The following is an 18,227-nucleotide window of genomic DNA, read 5'->3' on the forward strand; positions in this document are numbered from 1 at the left end:
TTAAAAACATGACAGACGATGGTTAATGCATGGTATAGCCACTGGGAAAGCATGGGAACACTGCAAAATTCAGGTAAGCTGTTATAAGGGCACTTGACAGTGAAAGGAGCATGAAATACTGTGATAGGAATATGTCACAGCACAGTTAACCTATCCTGTGGCTTTAAATAAATACAAATAAACAGTAACCCTCTCAGTGACTCGGGCTGATTTAATCAGACAACGTCCTGCATGTGAAGTGTCTGGACTGATTCAATCCCCAGTTTCTATCTTATGGGCTCTGAAACACTCAGCTCAAATTGAGATCAATGGAGATGCTACAACAAACAGCAGTGGTTGACTAGTGGACTTAGGAAAAGAACAATGTTGTTTTGGAAACTGCCTGAGTAAAATGGTCATTGAAATTCATTTTTTATCTCATAATCTGCAGTAGAATGGTTTGAAAAAACAAAATCAACCACTGACAAACACCTTTGGTAGTTATAACTTGACTGCCTTCGGATGAGATGTAAAACCGATGTCCTTGTGAGTGACTGCAGCAGCAGTTTTGATGCATAGTTCACCCCCTAATCTCTGTAAGTCGCTTTGGATAAAAGCGTCTGCTAAATGATTAAACAGTAATAATCATTAAATAGTTAAACTTCAGTATCTTCACAAGAAGAGGTAATGGCAAGCCTCTATCTGAACTCTTACAGCTGGTTTCACACACCCCAAATAGCACTAATCTCAGACTATCTTACCTAAAGTAACATTGGATAGTGCACGATTAGTGCTAATCGGGGTCTGTGAAAGCAACTGTTAATATTGAATTTCAATAGTCTAAACCAATCAGAGGTCCCTGCTCCATGGTGGTAACCAATCAGAAGACAATGTTTCCAGGCGCAATATTTTTCCAAGGATATTACTGCTACTACGTCACTTGTAAACAACACAGGTAGACTTGGATCCAAAGATGGTGGCTGGCATGGAACTGACTCTGCAATCAATTTGACCAGTAATTAAAGATGTTAAGGTTCCACGAGAGGCTCTTCTGGTTAAGCTGTGTGGTGTGCAGCATGACTAATGCAGTCTGGGAAGTGCAGGTTGTCATCCTGGCTGTGCCAAATTGCAGATTTCAGCTGGGGATTACACAGGGAGCATTTCATTGGCTCTCCTTGATTATGGAGGCAATAATAGCTGTGTCTCCTCAGCACGCTACAGTCGCTGCATGTGTTACTGTTATACCACAATGCAGTGCTACAACACAATACAAATACAATAGTCAAAAGTTTACATACCCAATGAAAATGTATAATTTCGAGAAATTTCTCAGGGCACCCGACATGATCTTGATACACAAACCAGTCTTTGAACTGTGACAATCTGAAGATCCAGCCTGCGAGCAGCTGGAACAGAGATACTGTTTTTGGACACTCTAATACAAGATAACTATTCTAGTGATTGCCTTGTTGTAGGAGTCCACTGCGTAAAATCCTAAAAGTATTTGTAATCCAATCTCTAACTTAACCCCGATTGATCACCGGAAAAAGAGTTGGATGAACATTTGAAGTCGACAGAAATTGAAATATATTCAATTTATTGAGCTAGCAGTGCCCGAGAATATCCCAGACATAACCAGACGAAGAGTGCACATATTGGTGGAGGAATTGCTGTTTCAGTAGAAGACCTAAATAGTTAATGACTTGTATTTGCAAAGGCATTTACAAGACATCCGATTTTAATGACAATTAACTTGTTTTGTCAACATAAAAATATACTAGGGAACGCACTTATTGTGACGTCTATGTCATTTATATTAAATGATTTATTTCTGTTAAAATAGAACATTTGCCTGCAAAAAAAAACTTTATATGAATAAAAAAGGTCTAGTATACGTGGGATTTGAAACTACAACCTTCAGTTTGGAAGCGTGTTGTGTTAACTGTCAGTGTTACACGATTAGTTGAGACAAACGGTATTTTGAAAGATAAGTCAGCCAGCTGAGAATTCTCCAGACATGAGATTTTTCGAGCCATCATTCATCTTCATCATCCTCATTCTGAGATTTTGATCTTGTAATGACCCGGACAATTGCTTTGTTGCAGGACCTGTTGTCTGTTCAGTTTGTCTTGTCTGTCTTTTATATATGTTACATGTATTGTAAGGGGAACGGGACGGGTCACGGCGTTAGTGAATGGGGAGAATGTGTGTTGTTGTTTACGGGGGTGTGGCAAAGTGCCCCCCCCTGTGTATGTTATATGTTACGTGTTGTGTGTAAATGTTGGTGTATAGGCATTGGTACACGGGATATAAGCGGTCTGTGTTTCACGTGTGTGTAAATTGTATATTTGTATTTAGGCACGGGGATGGCACATCACATCACGTGCAAGTAAAAAGTAATATGTGAGCACGGGGAATTGCACTTTAATTAATTCACGTGCAGTTGTACCGAGATTCCAATTGAATGATTGACTAGCAATCGAATCTCGGTACAACTGCATAAAAGCTGCATGTTTTCACTCACTGGGGGTTGGTGTTCGGTGAGTGGAGAACGGGTTAGGAGACGGAGGGTATTGTAAAAGTAATAATAGTAAAAGAAGCTCACCGTGTTTGTCTGTGTAGTTCGTTTTGTTTGTCTGTTTATTTTGGCTCAAGTGCCTTGTCCTGTGTTTTGTTGCAAGCCGTTTATTTTCTGTATTAAATGCTGAGCGCAATCACGCGCTCAGCTTAACCAAAATCCAAATCTCTGTCTGTTTGTTGTGTTCCTGTTTCTGGTCTGACGCCACCCACTCCGGCCGTCTTTGTGACAGGGGGTTACACAGCATTTGAGAATTCAACACCATCTCCGTCTCACAGTTGCCACCAGTCCAGGTTTGACCGGACAGTCCGGGAATTGGCATCTGTGTCCGTGTGACAGGAATTAACAAGCCCGGACCTCCTGATGTCTGGTTTTAAAGTGAAACACATAAGAAACACCAACCTTCCTATAATATTTTCATTGACATACATTAGTTGCTTAAACGATTTCATAGAAAAATGTACTGTTTAATACTGATCTGTACGTTCTACTTTGTCCTCAGCATTTGAATAATGCTGAAGACAACGAACATAACCACGTGATGTAAACAATCCAAGTGAGAGGTTGCAGTCATGTGACCCCAGCAGGCTACATACTGTCGGTATTTTGCAGCCACAGAGTATTCTTCTTATACCTTCAGGCACAGGAATTAGAAAGATATCATTTATGATGTGCCGGGTACTTGGAATTTGTGACCTCTACTGTGCACCACTGGTGAGCGAGCACACTTTGACGTGATTTGACCAAGTTTCTTTTTTCCTTTTAAGAAAAAGTACTTACTTTTTTAAGTTGCTCACTTGCAACACTCCCTCCCTCCTCATTTTACAGACTTCCAGAGAAGACAGTTAAACAATTCATCAGTTAAAACCCTTTATCAAATACATAGGCTTTGATGGTTTCCAACACCCACTTTGCCATTTCTAGAACCACACATGGGGCATTTATAACACACTCCCCAACAACCCTGAGCTAAATCTGGCCTCCTGTGTTCAGTATAAAAGAGTTGGTTGTAGTTGATTATGAATCTCTTGGTTCATTTGAATTGTAGGTGTTTTTACAGTTCTGTAGCAGAATATAGAATGGGGTTATAAGGATGGCAAACGTCTCTGTATAGGAAAACACAAAAAGCAGTTAATTGACTGCGATTAAAAGCCAAAGACTGCTTACATACTGCACACACAAACTGTCCTCTAATATTATAGACTGCTTTACTGGAAATTTAACATCCAACTAGAAGTGTTAATAAACCTATACACGTACTTAGCCAATTGGCACTTTTATTAAAAAAAGAGAGAAAACAACATTTGATGATTTTGATTGTTTTGAAGTCCTAATGTGTACTTTTACCACTGCTATTTGACAAAGCCCAGTAAAGCCACTGAGGCTACTTACACTCCAAAACATTGTTCTAGTCGACATTTACTGCATTTTTTCCCCCATTATTTTAAGGACCGTGGTTCTGTTTGATTAATTGCACTTCACATTTTGGGATATTGTCTTCAGCCAAACATCATTTAACTGTGTGCTCCTTAGCACATTTTTGTATTATATATTATTTTAGTATATATCAGTATATGTCATTTTTATAGTATATATCTATATCGGGAAATACATTTGTGTTATATATTCATAATTATACAACAAATGGACACTGCTCTGCCATTGTTTTCTATGGAGCTCAGGCGTTCTGTTATTACTTAGTAACGGAAAGGCAAATAAATCATGGCTGAGAGATAATTAATGACACTTGTTCCAGAAAGATTACTTACTGATTAATTGCTTCACATGGACGCTCCAACCCTGCTCTCAAAATATGTATTCTTTCAGACAAACAATGGGAAATAAATAACTTTAAAAAGTTGTAGTATAACAGTTATAATGACATTGCGGTGTGTCTACATAATAATGGAACTCCCTCATTATTAGCTCTTAACACACCCCTACAATGTCATTATCCCTTAAATAAAACCATGTCTGGTTTCTGAAAGCACAGTAGTATGAAATATTAATTAAGTTAACTTGTATAAGATTGTTTGTTAGGTTATTGATATTTTTGAGTCAGAATGGCATATTTGTTTTGACTTAACCTTGGACTTTCAAACATTGCAACAGGTAGACAATGTGCTGGAATTGCCCATTGCCAAACCAGTGATTCCTGTCAGTCTTCTGGTAACACAGCTCTTTTTGGATCTGATGCAAATAAATATTTGTTAATGTACCGTAGAAGGGAGCTATTCCAGTACTGAGATAGCCCTTCTTATTCCTGGATTCCATCTCATCTGAAGTTGTGCAAGTGTTGTGTTACTGCAGTATATATAACCGTGTTTGAGGTGACTATAGACAACCACGGGTAACAGTTTATTGAATCTGTAACCAGAGGGCTAAGAATGCTACGACTTTCAAATATGGCTTTCATACATCTTTCAGTTGTATTCAGCCTAATGGCTCTGTGCTCTTCAGCTCCATTGGAGTGCAGCGATACTGTGAAGCCGATAGCAATTTGGAACCCAAATGAGGTATGCTGACTTGTTATTTGTTGTCTTTATATCTTTTAAATTATTTAAAGACGGACATTCATACACATTGGTTTTACAATAAAAATACATTTTCATTAACTGTGGCTTTAGTGCATCACTCTTCTACAATTTTCCATTGATCTGTTGTCTTTTCTGTACTGTGAATAGTTTGATAGTTGCCCTGGAGCACAGAGGCAGCAAAATAAACTGTATTCTCAGTACACATCAGTGAAAAGGTAAGCAGTGGTGGGATGTTCAAAGCATATGCAACATCTCAGTTACAGTCAATTGCACTTTTTACGACAAGTGGCAATTTTGTATTCACTTCTCAACTAAATAATGCACACTAGCTCCCTCTTCACAGTAGGGTGCTAGTCAGGAATTTGCAGCTTACACATAGACTACTGCATCTGATCTGCTTTTGGAGGAATTAGTACGTTTTTACCCAATTCTGAAGTTCACCTGGGTATGATACGCAGCTAACCACTGGAATACTAAAATAATGTGCACTTTTCAATGATTTGATTTTTATTTGGCATTGTTTAAGTACATTCAACCTTCCCCTCTTAATAGTTCCACAATCTTGTCACAACCTCATCCATGCTTCAGTTTGCACTGTGAAAGCAAGCATAAACACCAGTGTGTGTGGAGAGGATGTTTTTTTTTCCTTTACTCCTGAAGTACTTCATTTGTTAATGAAACTACCTCTGGAGGTAGGCTTAGTTAATTGGGTGATTCAGGTGAAATCACTCTCGATCTCCCTCTGCTGTGAAGGCAGGCATCATCAAGTCTTGCCCAGGCATTTCTTGGATCAAGTTCTGTTGAACAGGCTATAATAACAGACTATAATCATGTCAAATAATATGACCCTTTACTGTCCACAGGTGTATGGGAAATGGTTTATAATTGCAGCTTCCAATGACTACAAGCCTTATATAGACATGTTCAAGACGTTCAGGAATTCTTGGATGGACTTACAGCCTGTTAGTGACAGCAATTTTACTATAAAGCAAGGAATGCTGTTGTAAGTATTCTTAATTCATTCCTGCGCCATTCAAGAAGAATAAGGTGTCTTATAGAGTTTATAACTAACAATATACCTGTTGTATTTAACGATTCACTATATAGGCTCATAGCAAACATTTTAAACATTTACATTTTATAACATGATGTCTAGTACTACACTAAGTTAAAGAAAGTTGAAGAAATGTGTAACTTCTTCATTTCCTAGGCCATTTCACCTGAGTAGTGTCTTCAATGGCTGCAAAGCATGTCAGTCATTAGGAGAAGCTTCTGATTGGTTATTCACAGGAACGAATGTCCTGAAGGGGTGGGAACAACATCACCCTCCTGGTGAAATGGCCAAGAAAGTTCAAGACTATCTGAAAGCAAGGCCTGCAAATATAAATGTATTTAACCTGGCGTAGTATGAGATTAAAATGATTATGTTAAGTATCTAAAAAATAATCCATAACTATTAAACAATTGGTGTGCTGAATTTAGAAATACTAAAAGAAACTTAAATTCAATGGCAAATGCTTCCAACAGAAGATCTCTTCCAAGACACTGAAAGAGACTTCTAGTCAAAAAAGTTGTGATTCAATTTAAGTTTATTTTAGGTATTTCTATGTATGTAAAAAAATAAAAATGTTGCCATGTTCTTAATGATTGACATTTCATATTTGGTACTATTTATTAAATAGATTTAGCCATATTTCCAACTATTTTGTTGGGCAAATAAATCTTTGCTAAGTAGGTCTCTTTCAAACTTCAACAGCCATGCTGAATTCTTCAGTACATTATTATACTATATGATTATACCTTTGATAAGTTAGATAACCTTTTTGTTTCCTTTTTAAATTAGGCCTGATACTGCTTGTCAGTCAAGCCAACAACGCATTGGCAGAGACTTTTGGAATACATTTAAAAGTTAACAGTAACGTTTGTAGATATAATAAAGTTACTTTTAAGTGGGTTGGAGTGAAGTGGCTTTGGTTTATAAAAGTTGCCCATAGCAAAATCATAACAATGTGTAATAAAGCACAGTGTAAGCATGGTAAAGCATAGGTAACCATTGTGAAGCCCAGAGAGGTATGGCAAAGCATATTAAAAACATGGCAAACTATGATAAATGCATAGTATAACATTGGAAAAGCATGGGACAACTGCAACATTACCATACAAATTTACTGTAGTAAACTTTTATAAGGGATCAGTTCAAATATCAAAACAATCCAGATCTTGCAACAGCATTTGAAATAAACACTAAGTTGTATTTCTGCATTAGGGTTAGTCTAGTTTTGTGTTACAGTAATTAAGGAAGGCACACGTTAAACTTGTCTTCTCTTTTTCAGTGAGAAGTGTATATGGACAACTGAATACTTTACTATGACAAATCACAGCGGGCTTCTAACCTATACAAGTATGTAAACAGCACTTGATTATAGATTTTTTGTTGAACCAATGGTAGTGAAAATGCATGCAAAACATTGATTGGTATTCAAAAAATAGATTGGATTGTAATTTGCACAACAATGTGCAGCAGGTGTTAGGACCTCACAAGAAGAATGATAAAAGACGTTTTTATCAGATAATAATTGTGTAACCTATGATGTGTTTTATCCCAGTTTACACCTGTTTTCTCCCTGTGAGTGGTAGGGGGCTTGATTTATTTTGTAAAGAAGCCAAAGCTGCCCAAGTGGTAAGCTAAATCAGGAACCAGATGTAGCATGAGCTGGCTCCTCGAATGGATCCACCAAGTCCTTACAGACCCTCTTGGTCACAAGGAGTCCTTCGGCCCCTGGTCACAGAGACAAAATAAATAAATGTCCATAGAAAGGCTAGTGCCTCCTCTCAATCTGGCTGTGTCCTTGCTCCCTTGCATTTCCAACAGAACTGACTTCCCAAGCTAACACCGCCACTATATGCTCTACGCTCTGGCCCATCAATCCAACAATATTGCTTAAACACTGTATTGATGAGATACAACCAGGAGCACCTGTGTGGCTGCCTTGCCAAGATGTCCATCGCAACCCGGTTCTAGACTTGTGTCAGATCCATCTTGGTAAGGGAAGGGAAGTTAGCTTCAATATCACCTCCGTCTATCGGGAGGCCAGACTTCACTCCAAATAACCCTCACCCTGCCTCACTCCCCAATTCGAACTTAGTGTGACAGCCCACGTGCCCATTCAGGAGGCTTAAATATCAATGGAAAGTCACACAGTGTGACAGCCCACGTGCCCATTCAGGAGGCTTAAATATCAATGGGCTACTTAAATGAGGACCCTAAGCAAGCTACTGAAGCCTAGACACAAGTCTTTGTATGGCATCTGACCAGTAGGGGTCAGTGTGGCATGGTGAGGCAAACCACACACAGCCCCCAGACAAGTTCAGTAACTGGAATCTGACCCATTGCATGACACACCTCACACTCCCTACACCTATGCTTTTTCTAGATGATTTAGATTTTAGATATTAGTGAAACATTCCAATGCCATTTTTTTTCAGTGCGGAACAATACCTCTGGAACATTTATGGCAACGTGCCCAAACTGTCTCCTGATGAGCTTCACTTCACTCGACGGAAGTAATGTGGCCAAGTCTTTTTACATTTTTGGTAAGTACAGCACATACCCTCCATACACCATTAAAGGAGGAGAACAGACACAACAGCTCAGAAGAACTGAAGATCAGTGGGTGTCTTCTGATCCCACCACGAAGCCAATTGCCTGTTTCCATCCCGGAGCTTGACAGAAGATGTCAACTAGCTACGAGCCAATGGTGGACAAAGGCCAGCCCTGCAGGTGTCCTCTTTGAGCTCACTGGCCAGTAGGGGCTGCTGGGTCCTCCCGATTTTGCCTCCCTAACCCCCAAACCTGCGCTCCCCTTATGACTTACCCTGCACAGCACACGGCCGCGTGTCTACCAGGTGAGTAACTTAGGGACAGTATAAGATGTTTTTAATTCCATTTTTTTGTAGCAATTAGTGAAGAATAATTATTAAATCCTAGTGAGAAGATTTTGTACTGTGGTTTCTGTAGTCAGTGCAGGCTTCAAAAAGGATAACACAATATACACTGCATTTCATATCAAAGCAAGTGCAGGTACAAAGGCCCTGCATGCCCTGAAGAACCAGGGCAGGGGATCAATACCAGTGTCACATAGTACCTTGGCAGTGGCATTGCTAGATTAGTATACCATGCGAGCCATTCATATTTTCAGAAAAAGGTAAATTACACTTGCAGTTGGAAGTTGCATCCATATTATCTGGTCAGTTATTTAGAGTGATTGCCTCAGGGTACACAGTCATGTAAACTACTCTAAACAGGGCTGCAGTGTGAGAGGGACAATGGAGTTTATCTATCACCCAGTGACCACTTAAGAAATGTTTATCGCCTGACACATTTTGTGATAACTTGATAGACAAACAAATATATTAATATCCTTTGTGATTTAATGTTGTTTAAGTTTCAAATGAGTTTGGAAAACCTGTAAGTTGAGTAATGTTCTCTTGGGGGCTAGGTGGAGATCTCATTGAATCAGGTTAGAGCAGTTTGTGATGAAGCCAAGTGCACCACCTGCTGTGTGGAAAACTGTAATTTTGTGCATTGTGCCAAAAATTCTAATGTATCCCTAATTTTTTTTCAGCAAGGTCAAGAAAGTTTGAAGCCTCCGACTTGGAGAAATTTAAGCAACAGGTTGAATGTCTTGGATTGCCCCCTCCAGTTTTCATTGATAATCAGGAGACAGGTAGCATGTTCTATCTATCTATGTATCTACTTAACTGTCTATCTGTCTATCTATATCTTAAGACAATAGAGTCCGATGTAGAGCAACCAGCCTGTCTCTATGTATCCTAGAACAAAGAATAATTAGGGGTTACTTAATTGAAATCTTTAAAATCTTAAAAGGAGTTAACCCTAACCAGTACTTTAAGCGCAGCACAGAAACCAGGACCAGAGGACACAGATGGAAATTACTGGAGATAGGCTTAGGACAGAAGGAAAGAGACGCTTCTTCACACAGAGAGTGGTGAGGGGATGGAATGGGTTACCTAGCTATATTGTTGATGTTGAATCACTGGAATCCTTTAAGACCCAACCTGACAAAGTTTTGAGATCAATCAGCTACCAGAAACCAGGCGAGCATAAATGGACCGAATGACCTCCTCTCGTTTATCAACGTCTTAGTTCTTAAAGCACTGATTACCTCATTGGCACCTACATTAGCAGTAACTTGTTTGTAGAAATAGAAAACATGTCATGCCAGCATCAACATGGTTGGATGCTTGATTCCAACAATATAACTGACTTATGTTTCTTTTTCTACATTCTTTAGAACTTTGCCCTGAAGAAGGAACGTCTGTGATAACATCCCATCCTGAACCTGCAAAACCGGACGAGGATTTAAAGAGCAAATCCACATAAAACTGCCTGGATAAGCATTAATACAATGTAGTTTCTGTTATCCTACAGCGGTAGCCTAATATATATGCTTTCCATGTGTGTATTTTTGTTTCACTCGAGACATTTAGGTTGGGCCAAATAAAGATTTACCTGCACCTTCCAGTGTTGCCATGCAAAGCCTTTCATTTCACCAAGAACGCCCCCTTTTCTCACAATGTCATAAGAACATAAGAACATAAGAAAGTTTACAAACAAGAGGAGGCCATTCTGCCCATCTTGCTTGTTTGGTTGTTAGTAGCTTATTGATCCCGGAATCAAGCAGCTTCTTGAAAGATCCCAGGGTGTCAGCTTCAACAACATTACTGGGGAGTTGGTTCCAGACCCTCACAATTCTCTGTGTAAAAAAGTGCCTCCTATTTTCTGTTCTGAATGCCCCTTTATCTAATCTCCATTTGTGACCCCTGGTCCTTGTTTCTTTTTTCAGGTCGAAAAAGTTCCCTGGGTCGACATTGTCAATACCTTCCAGAATTTTGAATGCTTGAATCAGATCACCACGTAGTCTTCTTTGTTCAAGACTGAATAGATTCAATTCTTTTAGCCTGTCTGCATACAACATGCCTTTTAAACCCGGGATAATCCTGGTTGCTCTTCTTTGCACTCTTTCTAGAGCAGCAATATCCTTTTTGTAACGAGGTGACCAGAACTGAACACAATATTCTAGATGAGGTCTTACGTAAAGTTTTAACATTACTTCCCTTGATTTAAATTCACTTCTCACAATATATCCGAGCATCTTCTTGGCCTTTTTTATAGCTTCCCCACATTGTCTAGATGAAGACATTTCTGAGTCAACATAAACTCCTAGGTCTTTTTCATAGATTCCTTCTTCAATTTCAGTATCTTCCATATGATAGTTATAATGCACATTTTTATTGCAAAGCCTTTCACTTCTCCAAGAACGCTCCCTTTTCTCACAATGTCATGCAAATGAAGTGGTAGGCCTGGGCTGATATTTTAATGAACCATGCGGAGACATATATATTCTTATGCTGTGTATGTCCTGGAAAGTATGGTGTCTATGCATAAAAAAGGTAGGAACTTTTTATTTAAATACCACATTTAAGAAAGACAAGGCTATATGCATGACACTTTAGAAACCCATTTAGGTCCATGTTGTGATCAACATTATGCCACAGGCATTGAAAAACAGGGGTTTACCATCACCAATATAATGAAGAAAATATTGGGATTCACCTACCCAATCCTCCTGTGTGGCCAAAACGAGAAATTACATTCTCACAAGCTTTCCCCCCAAAACGTGAATTTAACCCTCCATGGAAACTACTCACTGAGTGACCTCGTGTGAACATGAGCTGATTAGTTATTGACAGGAAAGAAGCCAGTTTAAGGGGTGAGGATGATTTCACCTTCCAATCTGTAAACAGATTTCTTTCACTTAGTCTAGTACCAGATATCATGTTTTAAAATGAAAATACATGTTTGCTATAATGTGTTTCTTTCAAAACTGCACATGTGAGACATATATAACAAATGTATGTGCATAGTGAGAATATTTATATAATTATTTTGTTAGCTTTAATTACTTTAAATTCAAGTTTCAAGTTCAAGGTTGTTTGATCTAATAAAGAACACCATGTCTCACTAAAGTAAACAGCATACAGCCGATGGAGAGAGTCTCCGGTTAAAGGAAGATTGTGCATAATCAGGGTACAGAAAATTAAAACTGTCTTGTGTACAAATTAAAAACCAGCAAAAACAGATTTCTGTAGTCTTGGCAGGACCTTCCTCTCTCATGTTTGGAAAAGATACTTCAAGCATCTCTCTCATAACCTGGAAACAGGTGCTTTAAATAGCCCTGATTAGAAATGATCTTTAAGCCTTTAAATACAAGATCTGCATCTGAATAGACACTGGTCCTTTTTTGCTTTCTCTTCTGTATGCGCAGCAGTCCACAGCTGCAGCATGCCCAAGTGGGTACTAGTTTTCCAAGAGCCTGGAAAGAGTTCAGTCGGTAGAGCATCAGACTTTTAATCTGAGGGTCGAGGGTTCAAGTGTATATATATATATATATATATATATATATATATATATATATAATAAAAACAAAATATACTGCTGTGCAAAAGTCTGAGACATTTTTCTACTCCAATGCATTATGAGCATCAACAATTTACTCAGCCTTCACTATTGTTTTTTACTATTATAATAACCTTGACTTGCATAAAGAAGGAAAAACATTGAGTGAAATAGCTCACATCACTTGATTTTCAAGGTGTGGTATCTGAAGCATAATCAACAAGTACAGAGAAACATCATTTGTAATTGACAAACCCAGGACTGGAAGACCCAAAAAGCTGTCTAACAAGGATGAGCACAGGTGTCGTTGTCCATCAAATCAACAGTATGAAGGTCACGCTTGAAATCAGGACTTAAAGGATGTGTTGCAGTAAGAATACCTCCAAGAAAAGGGGAACAAGACTAAAATTGGACTATGGAAAAATGGTCAAAGGTGCTTTGGACTGTTGATGGATGGACAATGACACCTGTGCCTTTTGCCAGTTATGTTGTCAATTCAACACTTGTCTTCTTTCTATTCCTTGTCAGACAGCTTTTTGGGTCTTCCAGTCCTGGGTTTGTCAATTACAGATGATGTTTCTCTGTACTTGATGATTATGCTTCGGATACCACACGAGTGATGTGAGCTATTTCACTCAATGTTTTTCCTTCTTTATGCAAGTCAAGGTTGTTAAAATATTAGAATACACTACTGGAGGCTTTGAGTAAATTGTTGATGCTCATAATGCATCAGAGTAGACAAATGTAACATGACTATTGCACAGGAGTGTATCTCTATCTTGAGAGAGAGAGAGAGAGAGAGAGAGAGAGAGAGAGAGAGAGAGTGTTTTTGCTACTCATTTTAATACGTCAAAGACAATGAATGCATCGAAAGAAGAAAAGGTAGACGTCGATGGGTCCAGACCTCAATTTGAAGAGCTGCTGCAGATTGTGAGCGGCCCCCATTTACACAGTCGCAAGACCAACCTCAGAGAGGCTATACATATTTTAAAGGATAACATTCTTGGTCTCAATACAGCTCAAGACATTTATTTTAGATATCTCTCAGATATCATCAAACATATTTGATACAGAGCAGCCTTGCTTGTTTTGTAATAGAGCTGATTGTCTTTGATATGAGAAAACACAGCAGAATCCTTTATCTTTCTCATTTGACATGCTGGCTCCATATCAAATGTTATTATTATTTTATTATAATTCAGCAGAAAGAAGAAATACAATATGTACCAATTTCATTACAGTGTCGCTGTTCAAGGTGCTGAAATGTATTCAGAATAAAACTTATGAAAATGTGGAAGGAATAGATTCTATCTTGATGAAAGGTCCTTCTATGAATTAAGTGTGTGTGTGTGTGTGTGTGTGTGTGTGTGTGTGTGTGTGTGTGTGTGTGTGTGTGTGTGTGTGTGTGTGTGTTTTAACGTATTTAAAGCTACAGAATTGATTGCTGAATGTGGTATTAAATTGATTGCAGAATGAACACAACAAACTATAAAAGAACAATTGGTGTTATTGAGATTTCTCATTGTATTTGATCCAATATAAAAGACTAAAATTTTAAAAAAATGAACACTTGCAAATATTAAAACAAAGGCAAGGGAACAATAGATCAAAAAAAAGTTAAAATGTCACTTAAAACTACATTATTATTATTATTATTATTATTATTATTATTATTATTATTATTATTATTATTATTATTATTTGTGGCAATGTGCCCCGCCCCTGTGTGCATATTATGTGTTGTATGTTGCGTGCGTGTGTAAATGTTGGTGTATAGTCATTGGTACACGGGATATAAACGGGTCTGTGTTTCACGTGTATTAAAAAGTGTAGATTTGTATTTAGGCACGAGGAGGCCACAAATCACTTCACGTGCTGGTTAAATGTAATATGTGAGCACGGGCTTGCACAGAATTAATTCACGTGCTGGGATTCAAGTGAATAATTAATTAGTAATTGAATCCCACCACAACAGTATATATAGATGCACATTTTCAGTCGGGGTTTGGGTGTTCGGTGAGTGGAGAACGGGATTGGAGACGGAGGTATTTGTGGAAAGTAATAATAGATAAATCTGCTCACCGTGTTTTGTTCGTCTGTCTGTGCACTGTTTAGTTCGTTTTGTTTGTCTTTTTATTTTGGCGTATAGTACCGTGTCCTGTGTTTTGTTACAAACCTTTTATTTTCTGTGCTGTTTATGAAATGCTGAGCGAAACCATTCGCTCAGCTTCACCAAACCACAAGTCTCTGTCGTTTGTGTTCCTGTTTCTGGTCTGACGCCACCCATTCCGGCCGTCTTTATGACTTGTTATTATTATTTTTATTATTATTATTATTTTTATTATTATTTATTTATTTTTCAGCAGACGCCCTTATCCAGTGTGACTTACAATTGTTACAAAATATCACAATACAAAGTATCACATTACAATATATCATCTTACAGATAAGAGCAGTTATAAAGTACAGTAAAATCAGTAGAAAATAATCTACATGCTTAAAAGATTCATTAAAAAATGCGTATTAGTTGGTAGTAGATGGGATAACTTGGTCAAATAGGATAAAAAGTACAATACTTTTGCACTTCCGTTACCTACAGGTCTCAAATGTGCAGTTGAGTGAAACACATGTTATAGCAAACATGGATTTTCTTTTTAAAACATGATGGCTGGTAAAGTACTACACGGCATTCTCAGTTTGTTTGCCTTACCTTCCAGGAAGTCTGTTACGCTGCTTTAATTCCTTGGCCATGGCACCCCAGCAGTGTCTTCTGGGTCAAAGAATGTTACTGGCTGAAAGCATGTCTGTCAAGTAAAGGGGTGGGGACAATTTTACACTTCAGGTGAAATGACTCGGCAAGTATAATTCAGCTAAAAAGCGTAGGTTGCACACAAATATTTTAACTTAGTGTAGTGCCAGTATCATGTTTTATGTATATATACCTATATATATATATATATATATATATATATACCTTTTTTGCAATCTCAGTCGTGCTGTGCTTTCGATTTACAACCTCCTCCCCAACCACCACCACCACCTCACTCCCAGCCTCGTCTTAAAGGGGGGCTGGGGGAGTATACGATGCTCCTCTGCCTAATCATTTTTGTTCCCCGGGATGAACACATCACATAGATTTATTATTTTATAGTTTTTTTTTTATTTAGCAGGCGGCACCGGGATGCTCCAAGGGAGGAGGCTGTGCGCCAACTATTTTTATTTTTAATTTATTCACCCATTGTTTGGGTTCAACGTTTTTGGAAATCTGTAAGATTTTGTATTATAATAAAGGTGGTTATTTAACACAAGATTGTCCTGACTGAATCCTTCTTGGCTTCCTCTGGCATAAATGCTATGAAAACAAAACAATGAAATGCTGTATAATTATTATATATGAGATGAAATGGGTTTCATCATGAACCCATTGTTTTGTTCCTTTTTAAAAACCCACAACCTGCTTTCACATGCTGTAATTCAAATATCTACATATACCAAAAGTTTAAAAAACCCAGCAAAGAACCAAATGATTTTCAACCCAAGAAAAGGAGAGTCTAGCGTTAAAGAGCATATTCTCAATAACTTTAAATAATGTTAACACCACATTTTATGACAACTGGATATTAAGCAGATCTCCACATATATGGAAAATGTGAAGTGTGACAGCGCCTCTTCTATATCCCCAGGAGGAGATAATGTACAGTATTTTAAAACCTTAATCTAAGTGTCTGTAATGGAACTACAGCAAACTCTGTATAACTCTAAGACACTAACATATCCCCTTTTACACAGAGAGTTATACATGCATGGAATAGCCTACCAGGTGAAGTAGTGGGATCTAAAACACTGGGAACACAGATTCTGAGCTTTTAAATTAGTTCCTCCCAGTAGGGGAAAAAGTTGTGCTAACAAGGGACAAGCCTTGATGGGCCGAATGGCCTTTTCTCGTTCTCAAACTGTTCTTATGTCCTTGAGTGGCACTGTGTGAATGTGATTAGGGAAATAAGACACCGACTGGATGTGGGAATAGTTTATCCTATGAGGTTTATTAGATGTTTAAAATGTGTGCCTATTACTAAGCCACCCAGCCACATCAGAGTAAAAAAGTGGTTTTAAACACTTTTTTAGTTTAAAAAAAAAAATGCTTTGATGTTTCAACCTATTTCTGGCCATATCCATCTTGTACTCATAACCGTAAACAAGATGCTAGATCACAAGAAAATAAACCTAAAAGTTTCCATTCACCATTGGTCATTTTTAACAAGTGCTTTGCATGAAAACAAATTACCTGGAATACACAGAGAAGGTCTTTAACTGCTAGAACTTAGTCACTGAATGAGGCCTCTTGCTGTTTTACTGCTTTAAAAAAATGCTATCTTGGAAAACAACTACACCTTTTAAAGAGTTTTTTGTGTTACCCAAAGCACTGCACATATTGAACAAAAAACTAAAAGGAAAATTACAATTAAATGGTTTTATATAGAACTTCTGATAAAATATTATTCTAGTACTGTAGCATGTTTTGCTACTATATATTACTGTCTTGCCACTGAGACAGCGGTGCACAACTCAATTTGTATGGCCTTAGTCAGACCACCACTGTTTCCATCAGCAGGATAGAATTCAATCTGCTCCCAGAGAGCACAGGTCATGTGACAGTGCTCTCCTTGAACTCAGCTCACCTCAAATCATAGAAATGTACTGCGACACAGTCACTGTCACACAAAGACTCAAATTAAAACCAACACCACATGTTTGCTTTATTATTATTTTTTGGATCCCACTAAAGCTACCTTTCCATCTGCCCCTGAGATTTGAAATCAGACTTGTTCATTTCCACCCGCAGCGTGTGCTGATGATGTAACCTAATTTAATGTCTAATGTGAAGGACATTTAAATCTCTGACTGCAGAAAAAAAAAATATGTAGGCAGAATGTGAGTGTGTGAATATATTGTACTGTCGTGGAAGTGCTAGAGGTTGGTGAATTCATTTATATATAGAACAATACCGAAACGTGGATTGTAGATTGCAGATGTAACCAGTGGCAGACCAAGTTGATATCAGAACAAGATGAGATTGAGTTTTACAGACTTGTTTCATGGTGCAGATGGGAATGTAGCATCAGTCATGAGAAGATTCTCTCTGAATTCCAAACTCATACTCAATTTAAATTGTACTGAAATCTTTCTGCTGCCAGTGGAAACTGATTGCTTTCAACTCAATCCTAGTGGGAGAGAAACATAATTCTGAAGGAGGGAGTGTGGCATATATAAAAAAAACTTAATTCCTTTAGACAAACATGTTGATGAGAAGTCATTCTTAATGTAACACAAAACACTAAGTAATTGTGTTTAAACATTGAGGCATACACACATATTAAATTCATTTAGTGGATAATGGGTCTAGCAACCTAATTTTTCCCCCAAAGTAAAATATAATGAATTCCTTTAAAATGAATCACAGAGCAACGGTGGTTGAAATAATAGAACTATTTTGAGTTTAAAACTTTATAGAGAATCCCAAACAGTACCACCTTTTTATAATAAAACCCATGGTTGCTGTATTCAGCAGCCAGTTTAATAGTGTGGGTTTGTTTAAAAAATAAATCAAACCACAATTGCTTTACTATTTATCACGTAATGATGACTGATCCCT

At 37.9% G+C, this 18,227-nt stretch overlaps 1 protein-coding gene across 1 annotated transcript; it reads left to right on the top strand.

Moving 5' to 3' along the window:
• The first annotated feature begins 4,771 nt into the window (after nt 1-4,771).
• On the top strand, nt 4,772-10,606 carry LOC117423066 (uncharacterized). Its single transcript, XM_034038469.3, has 6 exons — nt 4,772-5,073; nt 5,958-6,097; nt 7,428-7,495; nt 8,581-8,688; nt 9,720-9,821; nt 10,410-10,606. The coding sequence occupies exons 1-6, from the start codon at nt 4,945-4,947 to the stop codon at nt 10,496-10,498; spliced, it is 636 nt and encodes a 211-aa protein (XP_033894360.2). The 5' UTR covers nt 4,772-4,944; the 3' UTR covers nt 10,499-10,606.
• The last annotated feature ends 7,621 nt before the right edge of the window (nt 10,607-18,227 follow it).

The sequence above is a fragment of the Acipenser ruthenus genome, chromosome 17, assembly GCF_902713425.1.
Source record: "Acipenser ruthenus chromosome 17, fAciRut3.2 maternal haplotype, whole genome shotgun sequence".
NCBI classification, from domain to species: Eukaryota; Metazoa; Chordata; class Actinopteri; order Acipenseriformes; family Acipenseridae; genus Acipenser; species Acipenser ruthenus.

Bases quoted from the DNA above. Each gene is read 5' to 3' on its own strand.
- LOC117423066 (XM_034038469.3), top strand. From the start codon at position 4,945: ATGCTACGACTTTCAAATATGGCTTTCATACATCTTTCAGTTGTATTC. The intron at 7,496-8,580 runs GTATGTAAACAG...ATTTTTTTTCAG, and splicing joins CGGGCTTCTAACCTATACAA to TGCGGAACAATACCTCTGGA. The intron at 9,822-10,409 runs GTAGCATGTTCT...TACATTCTTTAG, and splicing joins CATTGATAATCAGGAGACAG to AACTTTGCCCTGAAGAAGGA.